We start from the raw sequence: 21981 nt of genomic DNA on the forward strand, positions 1-21981 counted from the left end.
AAGGAAAATTTTAGAAAATTTAGATTAAAATTAATTTTGGAATAAGTTGCTGGAAATTCTAGGGAGAATTTAAATGAGATAAACATTTAAAATATTAAAGAAGGTTTTTGAAAATACTATAGAACTACACTTAAACTGTTTCATTCAATTCCTGTTTTAGAGTTGAAATGTATGTGTTGTAAGAAAAGCAATCAATTTATAACACATTCACACACACATATCTACACATACGCATACATATGTGTTTTTCTTCCCTACTATCCAACACACTCTTAGTATAAATTTCCTCTATAGTTCACAGACTCCTCAAAAATGTCATTAGAAAACCACCAATACCTAGTTTCTCTAAATCTTTCACTAATTCTAGAGATTACCTTCTTATTGGCCCAAATCTTGAGAATATTATCTCCAGATCTTCATCTGTGGTCACTGGATTCAATTTACAAACAAACAGCACGTTTTCTGGAGGTTTAATATCTGCATCAGGTAGGTCTCCCACCTAAATGATAAATAAACAAGAATATAAATCAACTCCTTTATTTAATTTCCATCATAAATACCATGAAGTTAGCCCACATTGCTGATTCCCTAAAATATCTAAATTTACATTATTAACTGTGGGCTCTGGGAAAGAGATCTAAACAGATTTCAAAATTCAAAACTCCATTCTTCCTGGCAGTTAACAGTAACAAGCATAGCATTCACACAAAGTGAACATTTACCAAGTCTACTGGCTTTAGAGTCCCAGTTTTATCTCTATTTTTTCTTTTTTCAAGTACTTGATCTATTTTTTAAAGAATTTACAAAAAGTATATCTAAATTAAGTAGCATGAAAATAAAAAGACCCCATGGTGCCAACCAGCCTAAGAACTACCAGTAAAATGTTCCCTGATTCCATTATCCGTCTTCTTCTCTCACCACAATGAGCCTTCGGTTTTCCTTCTTGGCCATTCCTTTACAGATTTAGTTTTACCACATGGGTATATATCCCTAACATAGTGTTTAATTTTGCTTGTTTTTAAATTTTTGAAATACTATTACATTGAATCTAGCCTTTTACGTAAGTAATGCTAAATTCTTTTCCATATTATTGTGCAGTATGGAACACCAATTCCTGGATACAGTTTTGAGCTTTTTGACCTCATATATCATCTTCTACTTCAGGCAAACCAAAGTCAACTTCATAGTCAACTACCACAATGAACCAAGCAAACCACCTTCTACTGAAGAACTCGAGAGGGTGACAGTGAGATAAAACCATGATTTAAAGATGTTGTTATTTTCATTGTGAGAAAAGTATATTTACCATGAGCCTTTAGATGGGGAAATAATATTCCTTCATACATATATTAAAAAATTCTCAGAGATGATTTCAGGCAAGATTATGATGTGAAGTGTCTCCTCTTGGATAAACACATTTTTAAAAGGTGGTGGGGGGGGGGAGGACGTCCCTTGTGGTCCAGTAGCTAAGACTCTGTGCTCCCAACACAGTGGGTAAACACTTGACCCTGGTCAAAGAAAACACTTGCCATGTTCAGCTCAGTTCAGTCACTCAGTCGTGCCTGACTCTTAATGACCCCATGGACTACAGCATGAGAGGCTTCCCTGTCCTTCACCAACTCCTGGAGCTTGCTCAAACTCAAGTCCATTGAGCTGGTGATGCCAGCCAACCAACTCATCCTCTGTCATCCCCTTCTCATCTTGCCTTCAATCTTTCCCAGCATCAGGGTCTTTTCCAATGAGTCAGTTCTTCAATTTGGGTGGCCAAACTATTGCAGCTTCAGCATTAGTCCTTCCAATTCAGGACTGATTTCCTTTAGGATTGACTGGTTTGATCTCCCTGCAACCCAAGGGACTCTCAAGAGTCTTCTCCAACACCACAGTTCAAAAGCATCAATTCTTTAGCACTCAGCTTTCTTTATGGTCCAGCTCTCACATCCATACATGACTACTGGAAAAACCATAGCTTTGACTAGATGGACGTCTGTTGGCAAAGTAATGTCTGCTTTTTTAATACGCTATCTAGGTTTGTCATAGATTTTCTTCCAAGGAGCAATCATCTTTTAATTTCATGGCTACAGTCACCAACTACAGTGATTTTGGAGCCCAAGAAAATAAAGTCTCTCACTGTTTTCATTGTTTCTCCATCTATTTGCCATGAAGTGATGGGACTAGATGCCATAATCTTAGTTTTTTGATTGAGTTTTAAGCCAGCTTTTTCACTCTCCTCTTTCACTCCCATAAGGGTGTCATCTGCATATCTGAGGTTACTGATATTTCTCCCAGCAATCTTGATTGCAGCTTGTGTTTCATCCAGTTTGGCATTTCACATGACATACTCTAAATGTAAGTTAAATAAGCAAGGTGACAATAGACATCCTTGACGAACTCCTTTCCCCATTTGGAACCAGTCCATTGTTCCATGTCCAGTACTAACTGTTGCTTCTTGACCTACATACAGATTTCTCAGGAGGCAGGTCAGGTGGTCTCGTATTTCTATCTCTTGAAGAATTTTCCACAGTTTATTATGATCCACATAGTCAAAGGCTTTAGCATAATCAATGAAGCAGATGTTTTTCTGGAACTCTCTTGCTTCTCGATGATCCAACAGATGTTGGCAATTTGATCTCTGGTTACTCTGCCTTTTCTAATTCAGCATGAACATCTAGAAGTTCTCAGTTCACATGCTGTTGAAGCCTAGCTTGGAGAATTTTGAGCATTACTCTGCTAGCGTGTGAGATGAGTGCAATTGTGTGGTAGTTTGAACATTCTTGGCATTGCTTTTCTTTGGGACTGGAATGAAAACAGATCTTTTCCAGTCCAGGGGCCACTGCTGAGTTTTCCAAATTTGCTGGCATATTGAGTGTAACACTTTCACAACATCATCTTTCAGGATTTGAAATAGCTCAACTGGAATTCCATCATCTCCACTAGCTTTGTTCATAGTGATGCTTCCTAAGGCCCACTTGACTTTGCATTCCAGGATGTCTGGCTCTAGGCGAGTGATCACACCATCGTGATTATCTGGGTCATAAAGATCTTTTCTGTATAGTTCTTCTGTATATTCTTGCTACCTCTTAATATCTTCTGCTTCTGTCAGGTCCATACTATTTCTGTCTTATATCGAGCCCATCTTTGCATGAAATGTTTTCTTGGTATCTCTATTTTCTTGAAGAGATCTCTAGTCTTTCCCATTCTATTGTTTTCTTCTATCTCCTTGCATGGATCACTGAGGAAAGCTTTCTTATTTCTCCTTGGTATTCTTTGGAACTCTGCCTTCAAATAGATATATCTTTCCTTTTCACTTTGCCTTTCACTTCTCTTTTCTCAGTTATTTGTAAGGCCTCCCCAGACAATTTAAGTCTGAATTTGGCAATAAGGAGTTTATGATCTGAGCCACAGTCAGTTCCCAGTCTTGTTTTTGCTGACTGTATAGAGTTTCTCCATCTTTGGCTGCAAAGAAACAATCAAACTGATTTCAGTATTGACCATCTAGTGATGTCCATGTACAGAGTTGTCTCCTGTGTTGTTGGAAGAGGGTGTTTGCTATGACCAGTGCGTTCTCTTGGCAAAACTCTGTTGGCCTTTGATCTGCTTCATGTTTTACTCCAAGGTCAAACTTGCCTGTTTTCCAGGTATCTCTTGACTTTCTACTTTTGCATTCCAGTCCCCTATGATGACAAGGACATCTTTTTTTGATGTTAGTTGTAGAAAGTCTTGTAGGTCTTCATAGAACTGTTCAACTTCAGTTTCTTCAGCATTAGTGGTTGGGGCATAGACTTGGATTACTGTGAAAATGGTTTGCCTTGGAAACAAATAAGAGATCATTCTGTCATTTTTGAGACTGCACCCAAGTACTGCATTTTGCACTTTTTTGTTGAATATGACAGCTACTCTATTTCTTCTAAGGGATTCTTGCTCACAGTAGTAGATATAATAGTCACCTGAATTGAATTCACCCATTCCTGTCCATTTTAGTTCACTAATTTTTAAAATGTCAATGTTCATTCTTGCCATCCTGTTTGACCACTTTCAATTTACCTTGATTCATAGACCTAACATTCCAAATTCCTAAGCAATATTGTTCTTTACAGCATTTGACTTGACTTCCTATCACCAGTCACATCCACAGCTTGGCACTGTTTTTGCTTTGGCTCAGCCTCTTCATTCTGGAGCTATTTTTATGCTCTTCTCCAGAAGCATACTGGGTACCTACTGAGCTGAGGAGTTCATCTTTCAGTGTTATATCTTTTTTCCTTTTCATACTGTTCATGGGGTTCTCAAGGTAAGAATACTTAAGTGGTTTGCCATTCCCTTCTCCACTGGATCATGTTTTGTCAGAACTCTCCACCATGACCCGTCCATTTTGGCTGGCCCTACATGGCATGGCTCATAGTTTCACTTGCTGTGTGGTGTGGCCAAAAAAAAAGAAAAAAAGGATGAACCTGGGTAAAAGGTACATAGAAGTTCTCTGCATTTTTTTTTTCTGTAAATTTGAAATTCTCTGAAAATAAAAAGTTTACGGAATATGTTAAACCCTTTTATTCTGGCATAAACTTTCCATTTTTTGTTGTTGAAAACTCTAATGATAATCTAATGTTCTTTCCCTTGTAAGTCACTTACTCTTGCTGCCAGGTGTTCAAAAGATTTTTCTTTTAAGTCCATAATTTTCTTAGAGTTTGTCTTGGTGTTGACTGTTCTGGGTCAGAATTCTTAGGTAACACAGATCATTAACAGTTCATTAAACTGTATTTTTAACTTTTTTTTTTTTAACTTTTTAAATTTAGTAATGTTTTCTTGAATTATAGTCTTTAATATTTGTTCCTTCAGACTAGTGATGCTAACACAGATTTTAAAACAGATAATGAAACTGAAAAGCTCTACTACATAAAATGATGTTAGTGATAAAAACTTAATTATTAGCTATCCATTCCATTCTGAAGCAGATCAGCCCTGGGATTTCTTTGGAAGGAAGGATGCTAAAGCTGAAACTCCAGTACTTTGGCCACCTCATGCAAAGAGTTGACTCACTGGAAAAGACTTTGATGCTGGGAGGGATTGGGGGCAGGAGGAGAAGGGGACGACAGAGAATGAGACGGTTGGATGGCATCACTGACTCGATGGACTGAGTCTGAGTGAACTCCGGGAGTTGGTGATGGACAGGGAGGCATGGCGTGCTGCGATTCATGGGGTCGCAAAGAGTTGGACACGACTGAGTGACTGAACTGAACTTAACTGATCCATTCCAAAATTGATGATCTACTACATGAAAGGTATACCTATTCCACAAAAATAAGAAATGGGAATAAAAGCCTAGTAGGTGAAATAATCATGTACTGAATAACTGTTTCCCAAATGATTTCATATTGCTAGTAAAAGAGAAAAGGAGTACATTTTAGAGTGTTCAATTTCTGCCCAGGTTTATTTTATCCTATAATTACTATTCTATTATTTAATCTCAATACTAGAGATATACAAAGCATTATTCTCTATTATACTTAAAATTTAGTCCAAGAAACTCTTTAAAACTGAGATAAGTATAAGCAACTGAAATCCAATTAATATTTATAAACTAGATACCCACTTCCCATTTGTTTAAAATGCATTTGACACTACACTGACAGTAGAACCAAACTGTTTACTTTCATATGTGTTATGATGTCATATAAAATTTCACCCAGAAAAGAACTCTGAGCTAAATTTTTAATATTTTAATACTATCAAAAAGTCAGGAATAAACTCACAATGAGTATGTATTGAACACACTGCTGAACAACTATTTGAACAAAGAAATCACTTTACCATTTCTAGTAGAATAGCTTGAGTTTTGGCCTCTTTTTCAGCCTTTATTTCTTCTACTTCTTCAGCTGATCTCCCTTTGAAATCATCAATTTCTTCATCTGCTCCAATTCGACCACTCTGTAAGGCAGAAGTTACTCATATATATATATACAAATAGAAAAATCTAAGAAATATAAGACATTATGTTTTATTCTTAGTTCCATCAACTTTGTTAAAACATTTGTTTCACAAATGTGAAACAAACTTATAAACCTCTGAAAACTGATTTAAGCTAATTCGTTAATATGGGCTAAACTAGGCTTCTAATTTATTTTTAAATTAAAATAGACATTTATATAAGAACTATCTGGTATCCAAGTAAGTGCTGAACACAGAAGATAAATGATCTTAGAAATTAAGGATTAAATCCTAACTATAGAGATAAATTCAGCTTTGAGAAAGTCTCATTAAGCAGAAATTTACACCTTAAAAGATCTGAGGGGAAGTCTCCACTATGCCACAGAAATTTCTGCATTCCAGCCTGGCTCAAAAGTGTCCCCAGTTGAAAAGTTCCCTCACAAGCTGACAATGTAGTTTAGTCTTAAAGCTATACTCCTATCTAGAGTTAAGAGGTAAGAGAAACATTTTCTCAAGGTATTTGTATCCAGAGCCAAGACTGTTCTGGTGGAACAGAAACTAAAGAAAGAACATTAGGGAAAAGATAGGTAGAAAAATGAGTGTCTACATGGAAGAGAAAAAGAACTGCAAACTTTGCTTAGTATTACTGATCAAGCAAGATAATCATTCTGGAGAAATAAGTTTTAGAAAGGTAAAAACCAAAATCTATGTAAAACATTAATACACATGTACATTCAATCATAAGAAGACTTGACTCACATCTAGTTGTTCCCTTGTAGGTTCTGGTGATCGATCGGGAATTAATAAATCAGGAGGATCATCAAATGGATCATCTAAAATCACTGTATGATTTATCCTTACAAAATAAATCCAAGTCAAATGTTACATTCATATTATTTCAGAATCCATGCTTCACTTTTTATAAAAATTATAACAAATATCTTAAGTATCCCTAATGCCCAAAAAAACCCCAAAAATCCATAAGCTCTTAAATTTTATTGCACAAGGGTATTGCTAGGATATACTTTGACAGTTAGTGTTACTGCTTTTGATTGCTTGATATTATATATTAATTCTCTGCATTATGCTAACATGTAATATGAATAGCTATATCTTAGTAATCTTGTCATCTCTCTCAATAATCTGAATTTTTTTAAAAACCTAAAGAATTCATACTTCCTCCTAACATAAGCAATTATAATTAGTACAGTAATGGTCTTCTCTATTATAAAGATTCTTATTGTCTCCAATTAATTCACATTTTAGAATTATCCAAAAACCAGTCCTATGTATGCCATCCCCATTACCTGGCAAACATCACATATTAAAACACTGTAGTACATTCTAATAATAAATAGTAACCATACCTGATATCTTGATATGGTACAAAGTCCTTATCAACAAAAGTCTCATTAATTTTCTTAATTATGTCCATGCCTTCTGTCACCTCACCAAACACTGTATGAACGCCATCAAGGTAATCCAGATTCTCTCCTGTTGTAATAAGAAACTATATAAAAAGACATTTAATAAATGCAAATATATACGTGTGTATATATATATATAAAATTCAAACTGCTGTTAGTTACAAGAGACTCTACATTAACTGCATTCAGTACTTGTTACTGGTGTTTCTCACCCACCTGTTACTAGTACTAAGTGAAAGGCACCAAGTTTAAACATGAAATATCAATAAATACACAGATGCTTAATTGTTTAAAATACTTGAACAAACTAAATCTCAATTTTTTTCACATGTAAACTCTGAGGAAAAAAGCATCTACTCCAATGGGAATGTTGTGACAGTGAATGGTATGTGCTCAACATGAGCTGTTTTGAAAGAAGAAATAAATACTGCAAGGACAGGCCTTTCTGTCTCTGAACAGTGATGATCTATGAACTGTGAGATTATAGGTAATGTTATTTTCTTCTTTGTACTTTCCAGTATTTTCTAAATTCCTCCCAAAGGATATGCCTTACATTCAAAAGAACAAAATAATAAGGATTTTTTTAACATAGGAGAATTTTTTAATTTTTAGAATTGAGAATTTTTTAATTCTAACAAATATCTTTGGTTGAAATTCTCTCCTTACTAGATAGTTCAAAAAGATAATCTCATGGGTGCCCTCCAGCAAAACTCATCTCCTCACGCATTTCCTAACCTGAGATCCATGCTGATCACTGCCATTGTTCACCATGGACACAGTGCCTTTCTTCTTGTGCTTAATTCTTGGCACTTTTTCAGCCTCGAAAAAGCTTGCTTGATCACCATACAGTTGACTAAAAATACATATAATAAGGTTATAAAATATAAGTACACTCAACATGAAATACAGACATACCAGGATTATATATATAGGGCACTAGAGTTAGCACATAAGGTTACCATTTCTTTATAGAAATGGCACCATTATTAAAAATATTTCTTTTTTTGCTATAGACATTTATGGAACTTGGGAAAAATCTATATTTGAACCATATTTTTAAATGCAGATTAAAATAAACTACTTAACATTTTTAAGAAGAATTTCTATTTTTTATCCATTTGAAAATAAAGAAACTTACCCAAAAACTGATTCTCCTCCACGTCCAGTCCCTGTAGGATCACCAGTCTGTATGATAAAATCCCTCTGTAATATATAGGAGACTTTGTTAATTCAGAGTTTGTTAGATGGTTCCAATAACAAAGAACATGACTAATATCTACCAACTCACCTGGACATTGTGAATAAGGCAATAATTATAATATTTTATTTTGCACAACTTCAGGAAATTCAAGCAAGCTGAAAAAAAGTAAATACTAAATTTACCACAGCAATTCACAAATACATTTTCAATCATGTAAAGGCACAGTTAGTATAATTTAATTTCTAAGCTACCATATAAAAATCTGCCCCCCCCAAAAAAAATAATAAAAATAAAAATAAAAATCTGCCCAAACAGTCAAATGTCCAAAGCCATTTTAAAAGTATAAGTAAGCTTCCCTCATAGCTTAGTCAGTAAAGAATCTGCCTGCAATGCAGGAGACTGGGGTTTGACTCCTGGGTCAGGAAGATTCCCTTGGAAAGGAAATGGCAACCCATTCCCATATTCTTGCCTGGAGTATCCCATGGACAGAGGAGGCTGGCAGACTACAGCCCATGAGGTCGCAAGAGTCAGACACGACTTAGCAACTAAACCACCACCAAGCCTAGAAAAACGCAATATATTTTAAGTTATCTTTTATTCTCTTTTTCTTTGGATTTTTTGGGCATCTGAGCTATACAGGAAACTAAAACTTATCTGGGATAAGCAATCATCTATTTTTTTTTCTATTTTGTAATTTATTTAAAAAAAAATTGCTTTACAATATTATGTTGGTTTCTGCCATTTATCAGCATGAATCAGCCATAGGTGTACATATATATCCCCTCCCTCTTGAAACTCCCTCTCACCTCCCATCCCAACCCACCCCTCTAGGTTGTCACAGAGCACCAGTTTGAGCTCCCTGAGTCAGCAATCATCTATTGATGAACTGATTTTGTTAAAAGAAAAAAGAAAAACTAAAGAGGACATTGTAATGGGAAAGGATCTAGCAGAGTATCTGAAAATGGGTGCAGCTTATTTACATTAGAGAAAACAAAGTATCCAGGATCAGTTGTTTTTACAATGATTAAACAGCCCTTCAGGAAAATCCATACACTCACCATGTACCTCTGGAGAAGGGAATTGTTACCCTACACCAGGGGATCTTCGCAACCCTGGATTGAATCCAGGTCTCCTGTACTGCAGGCATATTCTTTACCATCGGAGCCACCAGGGAAGCCCCAAGAATACTGGAGGGGATAACGATTCCCTTCACAAATATCCATGCACTAAACATGTACCACCTTTTTAAAATAAATTCACTCATTTATCCAATAAACACTGAGTATCCTCTAGGCACTTGGCACTGCTAGGTCAAATGCCAGTAAATCTCTGCTGTTCATAGTCTAGGTGTAGAGAAACATTCTAGCAAGTTCTCAAGGCACTAAGCTAGAAAACAGACAGAAAGATACATGAGGGATCCCTACCCCTCAAGGAGCTTACACTAAATGAGGGTCCTTACACCTGAACTCAGTTTTAATACTGAGCATACCTGATAATACCATTGGTGCACTTAAATAGTATGGTTTTGTTAATAAATATGCCACAAGAGTTGAAAAGAGAGATTGTTTCCGGCTGAGGAAAAGAGAAGACCTCCTGGAGGCTGAAAATGAGCATTAAAAGAACTGGACTGGCAGAGAGTAGAGAGGGGCCATTTCAAGGTGGGAAGACATTGTGAAACAGCCTACCCTCCTCCAGAGGACCTTCCAGACCCAGAAATTGAACCTGTGTCTCTTGAGTCCCATGCATTGCAGGCAGATTCTTTACCACTATGCCACCTGGGAAGCCCCATTTAAGAGCTGAATCAACCAATACAATAGATGGTCTTTGTTTGGATCCCATTTCAAATGATGAAATATTCTTTTAAATGTTTATGAGACAACAGATAAACATGAATGTTACTACAGAATTATTGGGGCTCCCCTGGTGGCTCAGTGGTAAAGAATCTGCCTGCAAATGTAGGAGACACAGGTTCAGTCTCTGGATTGGGAGGATCCCCTGGAGAAGGAAATGGCAACCCACTCCATGCCTGGTAAATCCCATGGACAGAGGAGCTTGGCAGGCTTACAGCGCCTTGGGTCGCAAAAGAGTCAGACAGGACTGAGCAACTAAACAACAAAGAGCAATTATTGCTTATTTCTCTAGATGTGACCATGGCTTGTGGTTATGTTATCTCTTTAAAAAAATATCTTTTGTTGTTCAGTCGTCGTGTTCGACTTTGTGACCCCGTGGACTGCAGCAGGCCAGGCTTCCCTGTCCTTCACCATCTCCCAGAACTTGCTCAAACTCATGTCTACTGAGTCAGTGATGCCATCCAACCATCTCATCCTCTGTCGTTCCCTTCTCCTCCTGCCTTCAATGTTTCCCAGCATCAGGGTCGGCTCTTCGCATCAGGTGGCCAAAGTATTGGAGCTTCAGCTTCAGCATCAGTCCTTCCAATGAGTATACAGAGTTGATTTCCTTTAGGGATAGACTGGTTGGATCTCCTTGTAGTCCAAGGGACTCTCAAGAGTCTTCTCCAACACTACAGTTCAAAAGCATCAATTCTTCATGGTTCAGCCTTCTTTATGGTCCAACTCTCACAGCAATACATGACTACTGGAAAAACCATAGTTTTGACTATACAGACCTTTGTCAGCAAAGTAATGTCTCTGCTTTTCAACACGCTGCCTAGATTTGTCATAGCTTTTCTTCCAAGGAGCAAGCATCTTTTAATTAATTACAGATTAAATAAATGTCATGTGTTAGTCACTCAGTCATGTCTGACTCTTTGCCACCCTGTGGACTGTAGCCTGCCAGGTCCTCTGTCCATGGAATTTCTCCAGGCAAGAATACTAGAGTGGGTTGCCATTTCCTTTTTCAAGGGCTCTTCCTAACCCAGGGATCAAACCCAGGTCTCCAGCATTGAAGGTGGATTCTTTACCATCTGAGCCACCAGCGAAGCCCTTTAATATCATGTAAAGGAATTCCCTGTCAGTGGTTAGGACTCAGCACTTTCACTGCCACAGCCTGGGGTTCAATCCTCGGTCAGAGAACTAAGATCCCACAGGCCGCACAGCACAGCCAAAAACAAACAAAAAATTCAGCAGACGTGGCAATATAAATGAAACATATATTAACAACTGTTAAATGAAGCTGATCATCAACACCGGAGAGTTCATTTACATGATTCTACTTTTGTATACGGTTAAAGTTTTCTATAATAAAGTTTTTATAAAAAGGAAAAGGGAGAAAGGGAGTGAGGAAAAAAGAAAAATAAGTCTGGATATATTTATTATAGATTGATAAGTAGTTACACATATTAGTAGATATCCAATCACAACTACTTACACATTACAAATATATACAAAGGATTTATGTTTTAAGTGTTCCAAGCCATCATTGCAGAAACACTACAAAATCACACAAAAAAACATTCTGTGTTAATTAGGTGGGATAATCCTACCTCCCTTTCAGCTTCTCATAATTCTAGGGAAAAAGGCCCATTCCTTGCCAAATGCTGCTCCACATGGAACGTGTCAAACTCAAACAAAACTGAAAGATGAAAAATACAATTCCCTATAAGACTCTGTGAACCCCTGGATCCTGTCATCCTTAAAGCTTACCCCACTGAAAGTGAAAGTGAAAGTCACTCAGTCCTGTCCGACTCTAGGACCCCCATGGACTATACATGTCCATGGAATTCTCCAGCCCAGAATACTGGAGTGGGTTGCCTTTCCTTTCTCCAGGGGATCTTCCCAACCCAGGGATTCAACCCAGGTCTCCCGCATTGCAGGCAGATTCTTTACCAGCTGAGCCACAAGAGAAGCCCAAGAATACTGGAGTGGGTAGCCTATCCCTTCTCCAGTGAATCTTCCCGACCCAGGAATTGAACCAGGGTCTCCTGCACTGCAGGTGGATTCTTTACCAACTGAACTACCAGGGAAGCCCAAAGCTTACACCAGTAACAAAGGCAATCCATTATTTTCTTTAAGGCAGTTTCAGTTGAGTTTCTATCACTTGAACAAAGAGTCTGAATACAACACATATTATCCATTACTTCGGTGTGCACCTTCAAAGTGTCAGGAACTGCACTAGGTGCTCAAGATAGAGAGATAATCAAGGAATAGTCCCTGCTCTCTTAAAGTTTACATCTTGAGAGGAGACCAAGACTTGAAAATAATTCCAGGCCAACAGGAAAATGTATAATACGTACTATGTGACTTAAAGACCTGAGGCAGAGCAAAAGAAACCAATCTAACTCTGCTCAAGGACACAGGGAGCTTCACACAAGAGACCATGCTTGACCTGAGAACTGATTAATAAACAGGAAGTCTGCCAAAAGGACAACAAAGGGGAGAAATGTGGGGCACAGGCATCAGTATAAGAAAGGAATAGATGTATGCTGAGAGTTGCTGGGGAGGGGGTGATAACTCAGTGTGGGATAAAGCGCAGCACCTCAGCAGGCACTCATGGTACCATGTCGTATAGCTTGTTTCACCTTCTTTGACAAACTGCATTCCTTGGGTGCAGGACCCTGATTGTAACTAAACTCTCCTGTTTAGTTACAGTTTCTCCAGTTTCTCCCCACTCTAAAACATTCTCCATATTGCTGCTTATTATCGTCCTAAAACAAGTTTTGTTAACGCCTCTCTCAATCCTGCTTTCAAACCCTTCAGAGATTGTGGTTTTCAGTAGGGCACACAAGGCTATTCAGGACCAAACCTAACCTAAAAAAGGTATATGACAAGACTCACGGTCTACCATTTCACTGTCAAGCCACACCGATCTACTTGACCGTTTCCAGAAAATTCCAACCAAACAAGAACACTCTCACTCCCACTCATTTTTAAAAGAGCGAGTTCAAGTGCTCTGCATTCTTCCTTAGCTCGGCTTCTCCCCACCCCCAGCCAGGAAGAATTACTCCCTCCTCTGGTTTCCATGGCAACTTACACATTCTTCCACTACATCGCTTAAGAAATTAAATGGGTTGCGGCGCCTATTTCCCCCAGTGGAAAGTTAAACCTTCGAGGGCAAGACGCCCATCCCACGGCTTGGCACAAAGTCTCGCGTAGTGGGCGATCAACGAGTGTTTGCTAAGACTGGGTGAACACCTCCGGACAGCCCTCCCTCTACCCAGAAGGGATGCCCACACTCACTGCTCCAAGCCCTTCGTCCCTGCTTTCATCAAGATTTACTGATTACACACCAAGGAATACTCGGTATGTTCTTGACTAGTAAAAAGCAGTAAAGCCACAAGAGCTATGGGCACTGAATACGCAGCCTGCGCTACACACACACAGGGATTTAACAACCACAAGCACCTGCCACCCGACTGGCCAGCACCAGAGGCGGAGAACGGTTGCTCCTCAGAAACAAACTTTTCAACCAGGGCCCGCTGATAAACTGCGCGGTCGCGGCACCATCAGCCCAGAAGCTCCAGCCAGTCCACGCCGGGGACTGGGCAGAAAAGGCAGAGCGCCGGGGGGGAAAAGAGCGCGGCCCGCCGAGAGGTGAGCAGGGCCGGAGCCTCACCGCGCGGCCGCTCTTCTGTGTACAGGTCGATGACGACGTCGCCTAAAGTGGTCTCCAGCAGAACCGCCATGGCGCCCGCTCCTCCTCGCAACAAGCCCCGGGGGTGACAGGCGCAGCCCTACGTCATCTACGCCACGCGTCACCCTCAACGCGACGCCTTTTTACGTCATCCCTCCGGCGACACCACCTCCTCTGGGAGGTGCTTTGGGCGGGTCTGGTCCGTGGCAAGCCAAACCTTCTGTGGGTTCCCGGCCCTTTTGAAAAAATCTTCCAAAGGCCCTGGGGAGTGGCGCGGAAGGCTGTCACTCAATGTGGCTTCTGTGAAGGGTTTATGCTCCATTTTGTGTCCATCTCAAAAATGACGCGGACCTTTCTTTAATGCTCCGTAGGCCCTCTGTTTCGTCGCTTGAAGGCGAGTGTGGGGCGCCACCTTCCTCGGCCCTGTAGGGACAACTATGCCAAGTTTCCTAGTCGGTCACTTCTTATCGCCCCGAATCAGAAATTTTAGCCCACAAGGTAGGATTTGCTACTCAGAAAGATGGTTAACAAAAAAAAAAGAAAGATGGTTAACAGGGAGTTCTTTCCCGGCTAATTGTGTCAAGTAAAGCGAAGTAAAAGTCACTCAGGCGTGTTCGACTTTTTGCGACCCCATGGACTACACAGTTCATGGAATTCTCCAGGCCAGAATACCGGAGTGGGTAGCCTTTCCCTTCTCCAGGGCATCTTCCCAACCCAAGGATCGAACCTAGCGGGCGGATGCCTTACCAGCTGAGCCACAAGGGACGGCCAGTTGTGTTAAGGGCTGTACCTTTTACAGCAGCTGATGGTGGGTGCGTCCTTAGTGCAAGTAGCTAAATATCGTAGGTTTCAGCTCGTATCTCTACTGGTTTTATCGATACTTAAGAGGACAATTTAAGCTTAAAAAGTTTTCTCTGCTTTTCGGCCTCCTCCCTTCCCTCTAATGTGCGTTGTGCATTACCCAGACCTCCTCCCCAGTGGCAGAAATACCTGCTCAAATCCTAAAGATAAGTTTTTCTCTTTCTGGTGACAGCCATGTAACTCCTTAGAAGATAACATTGCTTTCTCAGTCCTGTAAGAGGTCCCTTAAGGTGTGCAGACATCTTTGGTGAACTTTTATGAACAATGCAAGTGTATCATTTCCATCAGAGTTAATTTTTGGTACAGAACAGACTGGTAAGATGACCTGGGGAGATACTGGGTTGCATCCAAAGGAAGCTCTTAGCTTCCTCAGACCAGATTTCCCTCGGGGCTCAGACGGTAAAGCTTCTGTCTACAATGCTGGAGACCCTGTTTCGATCCCTGGGTCAGGAAGATCCCCTGGGGAAGGAAATGGCAGCCCACTCCAGTACTATTGCCTGGAAAATCCCATGGACAGAGGAGCCTGGTAGGCTACAGTCCATGGGGTCACAAAGAGTCGGACATGACTGAGCAACTCCACTTTCCACTTTAAGACTATATTAATGTGACTAGCTGTATTACTTGTATTCTGCTTATTTTACGAGATTATTGCACCATCAATAAAAATGATGATGACTAGTCAACTTGAAGTGATATAGTGCTATAAGATCAATGATTATAATGGAGTAACTCTAGCTATGAGAAGCAGCAACAAGAGGGAACCATTTCCTGAACCATAACAGACTAGTAAGACTAGGCAGTCTAGAGATTTGGGCTACTAGACCAAAAGTCACACTAGACTTTTGCTGTTCTTTAAACACTACTTGTGGAGGAAGGGTTCTGCCCCAGGGCCATCCTATGTTGTCGGAACTCTTCTTTTCCAGTTATCACATGATTCTCTTTCATCTCCTTTAGGTCTCTTCCTCATAGTCACCTCTCAGTGAGACCTTCCCTGACCACTACAGTTAAAGTTAACCCCACATGCATACACTTCTATTTTTCTTCGTAGTACTTTTTACAATCTAACATGCTATTTAGGAAATTTGTATGTTGTTTCCAGAAAGTCAGTTCCAGAGGGAAAGCCAGTTTTGTCTGTTCTGTTTACTGCTGTATCCCTAGTGCCCGACAGCCTGCCGCATAATAAGTGAATACTTATTTGTTGAATGAATGAATATTGGCAATTAATTAAAGAAATGCAAATTAAAATGACAATGAAATTGTTAATGGGAAAGTAAAATAATACAGTCACTTTGGAAGACAGATTGGCAGTTTCTTACTTGTACAAAGCTAAATATAATCTTACCTTGATATCAAGAAATCACACAGGTATTTACCTAAAGGAGCTGCTACAAGGGACTTCCCTGGTGGTCCGGTGGCTAAGACAGCATTCCCAATGCAGGGGGCCTGGGTTTGATCCCTGATCAGGAAACTAAGGATCCCTGTGCAACTAAGACCTGGCACATCCAATAAATAAATAAATCTTTTAAAACAAAAACCTGTGCACAAATGTTTATAGCAGCTTAATTCATATTTGCCAAAATTTAGAAGCAACTGTCACCCTGCTTATTTAACTTATATGCGGAGTACATCATGAGAAACGCTGGACTGGAAGAAGCACAAGCTGGAATCAAGATTGCCGGGAGAAATGCCAATAACCTCAGATATGCAGATGACACCACCCTTATGGCAGAAAGTGAAGAGAAACTAAAAAGCCTCTTGATGAAAGTGAAAGAGGAGAGTGAAAAAGCTGGCTTAAAGCTCAACATTCAGAAAACAAAAATCATGGCATCCAGTCCCATCACTTCATGGGAAATAGATGGGGAAACAGTGGAAACAGTGTCAGACTTCATTTTGGGGGGCTCCAAAATCACTGCAGATGGTGATTGCAGCCATGAAATTAAAAGATGCCTACTCCTTGGAAGAAAAGTTATGACCAACCTAGGCAGCATATTAAAAAGCAGAGACATTACTTTGCCGACTAAGGCCCACCTAGTCAAGGCTATGGTTTTTCCAGTAGTCATGTATGGATGTGAGAGTTGGACTAAGAAGAAAGCTGAGCGCCGAAGAATTGATGCTTTTGAACTGTGGTGTTGGAGAAGACTCTTGAGAGTCCCTTGGACTGCGAGGAGATCCAACCAGTCCATTCTGAAGGAGATCAGCCCTGGGATTTTTTGGAAGGAATGATGCTAAAGCTGAAACTCCAGTACTTTGGCCACCTCATGCAAAGAGTTGACTCACTGGAAAAGACTTTGATGCAGGGAGGGATTGGGGGAAGGAGGAGAAGGGGAGGACAGAGGATGAGATGGCTGGATGGCATCACTGACTCGATGGACGTGAGTCTGAGTGAACTCTGGGAGTTGGTGATGGACAGGGAGGCCTGGCGTGCTGCGATTCATGGGGTCGCAAAGAGTCGGACACAACTGAGCGACTGAACTGAACTGAGGTGTTTTAAATAGGTGAATGAATATACAAACTGGTTTAACAAACTGGGATAAACATCCATATAATGAAATATTATTTAAAGATCAAGAGAAATGAGCTAGCCAGCCATGAAAAGATATGACAGACCTTAAACACATATAGGTAAGTGAAAGAAGCCAGACTGAAAAGGCTACACATACTGTGTAATTTCAACCATATAACTTTTTGATAAAGGGAAATTATGTAGATAGTAGGAAGATCGGTAGTTGTCAATTTTCTGGCACATTGAGGGAGAAATGAATAGTTGAAACACAGGGATTTTTAGGGCTGAGAAACTACTTTGTATGAGTGAAAGTGAAAGTAGCTCAGTCGTGTCTGACTCTTTGTGACCACATAGACTATACAGTCCATAGAATTCTCCAGCCTGAATACTGGAGTGAGTAGCCATTTCCTTCTCCAGCGGTTCTTCCCAATCCAGGAATCGAACCAGGGTCTCCTGCATTGCAGGCAAATTCTTTACTAATTGAACTATCAGGGAAGCCCCTATGGTTATGTTTACTACCACGTATGGGGCTTCTCTTCTCACTGTGTCTGCTCTAAACAACCACCATCCACAATACAAGTACCAGTAGGGGCATGGCTGACATTTGAACCTGTGAGAGCTGACCATGGAGCTCATACAATTACCCACTGCATTACAGCTGGTGGGGCAAGTGAAAATAAAAGTCACTCAGTCATGTCCGACTCTTTGCGGCCCCATGGACTATACAGTCAATGGAATTCTCCAGGCTAGAATACTGAAGTGGGTACCCTTTCCCTTCTCCGGGGATCTTCACAACCCAGGGATCGAACCCAGGTCTCCCACATTGCAGACAGATTCTTTACCAGGTGAGCCACAAGCGAAGCCTCCTAAAATTGCCCTGTGTCACATCTTGTGAAAGTAAATTTGTTAGTCGCTCAGCCATATCCGATTCTTTGTTAACCCATGGACTGTAGTCCACCAGGTTCCTCTGTCCATGGAATTCTCCAGGCAAGGATACTAGAGTGGGTTGCATTCCCTTCTCCAGGGGATCTTCCTGACCCAGGGACTGAACCTGGGTCTCCTGCATTGCAGGCAGATTCTTTACCATCTGAGCCACCAGGGAAGCCCCAGAGAACACTGGGAGTGGATTGCCATGCCCCTATCCAGGTCCTGACCCAGGAATCAAACCCATGTCTCTTATGCCTCATCATAGTATGATGCTATCTGTATGGGTGGGTTCCCAGGTGGCAGTAGCGGTAAAGAACCTGCCTGCCAATGCAAGAGACTTAAGAGGTGCAGGTTTGATTCCTGAATCAGGAAGATCCCCTGAAGGAAGACTTGGCAACCCACTCCAGTATTCTTGCCTGGAGGAGCCTGGTGGGCTGTGGTCCCTAGGGTCCCAAAGACTCGGAACGACTGAATCAACTTAACAGCAGCATATTAGTGGATACATGACATTATGTATCAATATTTGCAGAACTCTGAAAAACTAGGACACAAAAAGTGAACCCTAACATAAACTATGAACTTTAGTTAATAGTAGTGTACCAATATTGGTTCATCACTTGTAATAAATGCACCAGACTAATTCAGCATGTTAATAATAGGGGAAACTGGGAGAGACTGGAGAGATCCCAACCTCTGGGATCTCATGTCTGGTGCTCTGAGGTGCAGCTGATATGATAATAATAGAAATAAAATGCACAGAAAAGGTAATGCGTTTGAATCACCCCGAAACCATCCCACACCCCTTGGGTCCATGGAAAAATTTTCTTCCACAAAACCTGTCCCTAGTGCCAAAAAGGTTGGGGACCCCTGGTATATAGTAACTCCTTGTACTTTCCATTCAACTTAACTTTAAACCTTAAACTGCTCTAAAAAAGTGTGTATACAGAAACAAGATTTACAGTTTTTCATCTTTTACCTTAAGTGATTCAGAAGATAAACAGTCCTAAATATGAAATTTTACATATATAGCACTTAACATAGTCAATGGCTTTATGATTATATTTTCCATAATTACCTCTAAATATGGAGTCCCCTGAGTTAGTAACCTTCCACTCCTCTCCAACCTCACTCACATAAAAATCTTAACCTTAGTGTAGCAGAATCTTTAAAATAAAAGAGGTTTCATTTATTTTTTTCTTTCCAAAAATCTAGTGCTTTGCTACATTATACCAAATGATGTTTTGCCAAAAATATCTGTGATGGTTAATTTTATGTCCACTTGACTGGGCTAAAGGATACCCAGGTAGTTAGTAAGGCATTGTTTTTGATGTGTCTGTGAAGCTATTTTTGGAAGAGACTGGCATTTTAACCAACATACTGAGTAAAGAAGATTACAATCACCATTTTATTGGGGCATCATCGAATTCCTTAAGGACTAGAATAGAACAGGCAGAAAAGGGGCACATTTGATCTCTCTGCTTGACCTAGGATATTCATCTTCTGCCCATGGACCATCAGCACAGCTGTTTCTTTGTCTTTCAGACTCAGACCAAGACTTAAGACATCATTGGCCTTCTGGTTCTCAGGGCTTCAGATTTGGATTAAATTACTCCAGAGGCTTTCTTGGTTCCCACAGACAGAAGATCACAAGACTTTTTAGCTTCTATAACCACACGAGACAACTCCTATAATATCTATACCTATGCATGCATGCTAAGTCACTTCAGTCATGTCCAGCTCTTGCAACACTATGGACTGTAGCCCACCAGGCTCCTCTGTCCATGAGACTCTCCAGGCAAGAATACTGGAGTGGGGGTTGCCATGCCCTCCTCCAAGGGATCTTCCCAACCCAGGGATTGAACCTGTATCTCTTACATCTCCTGCATTGACAGGCAGGTTCTTTACCATTAGCACTACCTGGGAAGCCCATCTGTACCTAGTCAGTTCAGTTCAGTCGCTCAGTTTTGTCCGACTCTTTGCAGCCCCATGAATCGCAGCATGCCAGGCCTCTCTGTCCATCACCAACTCCCGGAGTTCACTCAGACTCACATCCGTCGAGTCAGTGATGCCATCCAGCCATCTCATCCTCTGTTGTCCCCTTTTCCTCCTGTCCTCAATCCCTCCCAGCATCAGAGTCTTTTCCAATGAGTCAACTCTTCTCATGAGGTGGCCAAAGTACTGGAGTTTCAGCTTTAGCATCATTCCTTCCAAAGAAATCCCAGGACTGATCTCCTTCAGAATGGACTGGTTGGATCTCCAATACCACAGTTCAAAAGCATCAATTCTTCAGCACTCAGCTTTCTTTATAGTCCAACTCTCACATCCATACATGACTACTGGAAAAACCATAACCTTGACTAGATGGACCTTTATTGACAAAGTAATGTCTCTAGTTTTTAATATGCTGTCTAGTTTGGTCACTACCAGGCTTTTAGGGCTTCCCTGATGGCTCAGTGGTAACAAATCCACCTGCAATGCAAGGGACGTGGGTTTGATCACTGGATCAGGAAGATCCTCTGGAAGAGGAAATGGCAACCCACTCCAGTATTCTTGCCCGGGGAAGTCCCATAGACAGAGAAGCCTGGCGGGCTACAGTCCATGGTGTTACAAAATAGTTGGACATGACTTAGTGACTAAACAACAATATCAGGCTTTTACTAAACTCCAACAGTCAGTATTTCTCTGCCCTAATCATCCTAGGGCAGGCACCAGACAACTAGAGATAGCCTCTGTACTGCAGAGCCCACTGAAATTATTCAAAGCAGCCAATGCTAGACCTACTTGTGTCTCGCCCATCTCCATAGAAACGACAGTAAAGACTTCTGCCCGAGGACTTCCCTATGGGTCCAGTGATTAAGAATCCATCTTGCAATGAAAGGGACTTGGGTTCAATTCTTGGTGGGGGGACTAAGATCCTGCATGCTGCAGAGCCACTAACATAAGACTGTGCCACATTTAGCGTCTCTGCACAGCAAAGAAAGATCCCATATGACCCTGTGTGCCACAATTAAGATGGGATGCAACCAAATAATAGATATGATGCTTTTGAACCGTGGTGTTGAATAAGACTCTTGAGAGTCCCTTGGACTGCAAGGAGATCCAACCAGTCCATCCTAAGGAAGATCAGTCCTGGGTGTTCATTGGAAGGACTGATGTTGAAGCTGAAACTCCAATACTTTGGCCAACTGATGTGAAGAGCTGACTCATTTGAAAAGACCCTGATGCTGGGAAAGATTAAGGGCAGGAGGAGAAGGGGATGACAGAGGATGAGATGGCTGGATGGCATCACCAACTTAATGGACATGAGTTTGAGTAAACTCCAGGAGTTGGTGATGGACAGGGAGGCTTGGCGTGCTGCAGTTCATGGGGTCGCAAAGAGTCAGGCATGACTCAGTGACTGAACTGAACTGAACTGAAGAGGTGATTTGTACAGACTCTGGATTGGTTGGTTTACACATGAAAGGCAGGCTCACAGAGGAGAAGTTTACTAACTCTAGAAATTAGCTCAAAGCTTCCCTGGTGGCTCAATGGTAAAGAGTCAGACGGGAACTAAATAATAACAGCAACACAAATTAGCTCAGCCCTGGGAGTCTCTCTAGGGTCAGCCAGGCCCC

General features: G+C 40.7%; 1 protein-coding gene across 3 annotated transcripts in view; it reads right to left on the reverse strand.

The window, feature by feature from the left end:
* The window catches only part of PPIL4 (peptidylprolyl isomerase like 4), a 37870-nt gene extending 23720 nt beyond the window's left edge, over positions 1-14150 (reverse strand). Inside the window, exons 1-9 of one of the 3 annotated variants that reach the window (XM_042253589.2) lie at positions 14059-14150; positions 11990-12078; positions 8635-8702; positions 8485-8549; positions 8082-8199; positions 7287-7429; positions 6679-6775; positions 5803-5919; positions 375-499 (exon numbers count right to left, since the gene is read on the reverse strand). In XM_042253589.2, the coding sequence (XP_042109523.1) occupies positions 375-499; positions 5803-5919; positions 6679-6775; positions 7287-7429; positions 8082-8117 (518 nt within the window). In that variant the 5' untranslated portion in view covers positions 8118-8199; positions 8485-8549; positions 8635-8702; positions 11990-12078; positions 14059-14150. Of the gene's footprint in view, positions 1-374; positions 500-5802; positions 5920-6678; positions 6776-7286; positions 7430-8081; positions 8200-8484; positions 8550-8634; positions 8703-11989; positions 12079-13847 lie in introns of all 3 variants that reach the window. The other 2 variants (XM_004011404.6, XM_042253590.2) reach the window with 2 other exon arrangements.
* Between the last annotated feature and the right edge of the window lie 7831 nt (positions 14151-21981).

Source organism: Ovis aries, chromosome 8, assembly GCF_016772045.2.
Source record: "Ovis aries strain OAR_USU_Benz2616 breed Rambouillet chromosome 8, ARS-UI_Ramb_v3.0, whole genome shotgun sequence".
In the NCBI taxonomy this organism is placed as follows: Eukaryota; Metazoa; Chordata; class Mammalia; order Artiodactyla; family Bovidae; genus Ovis; species Ovis aries.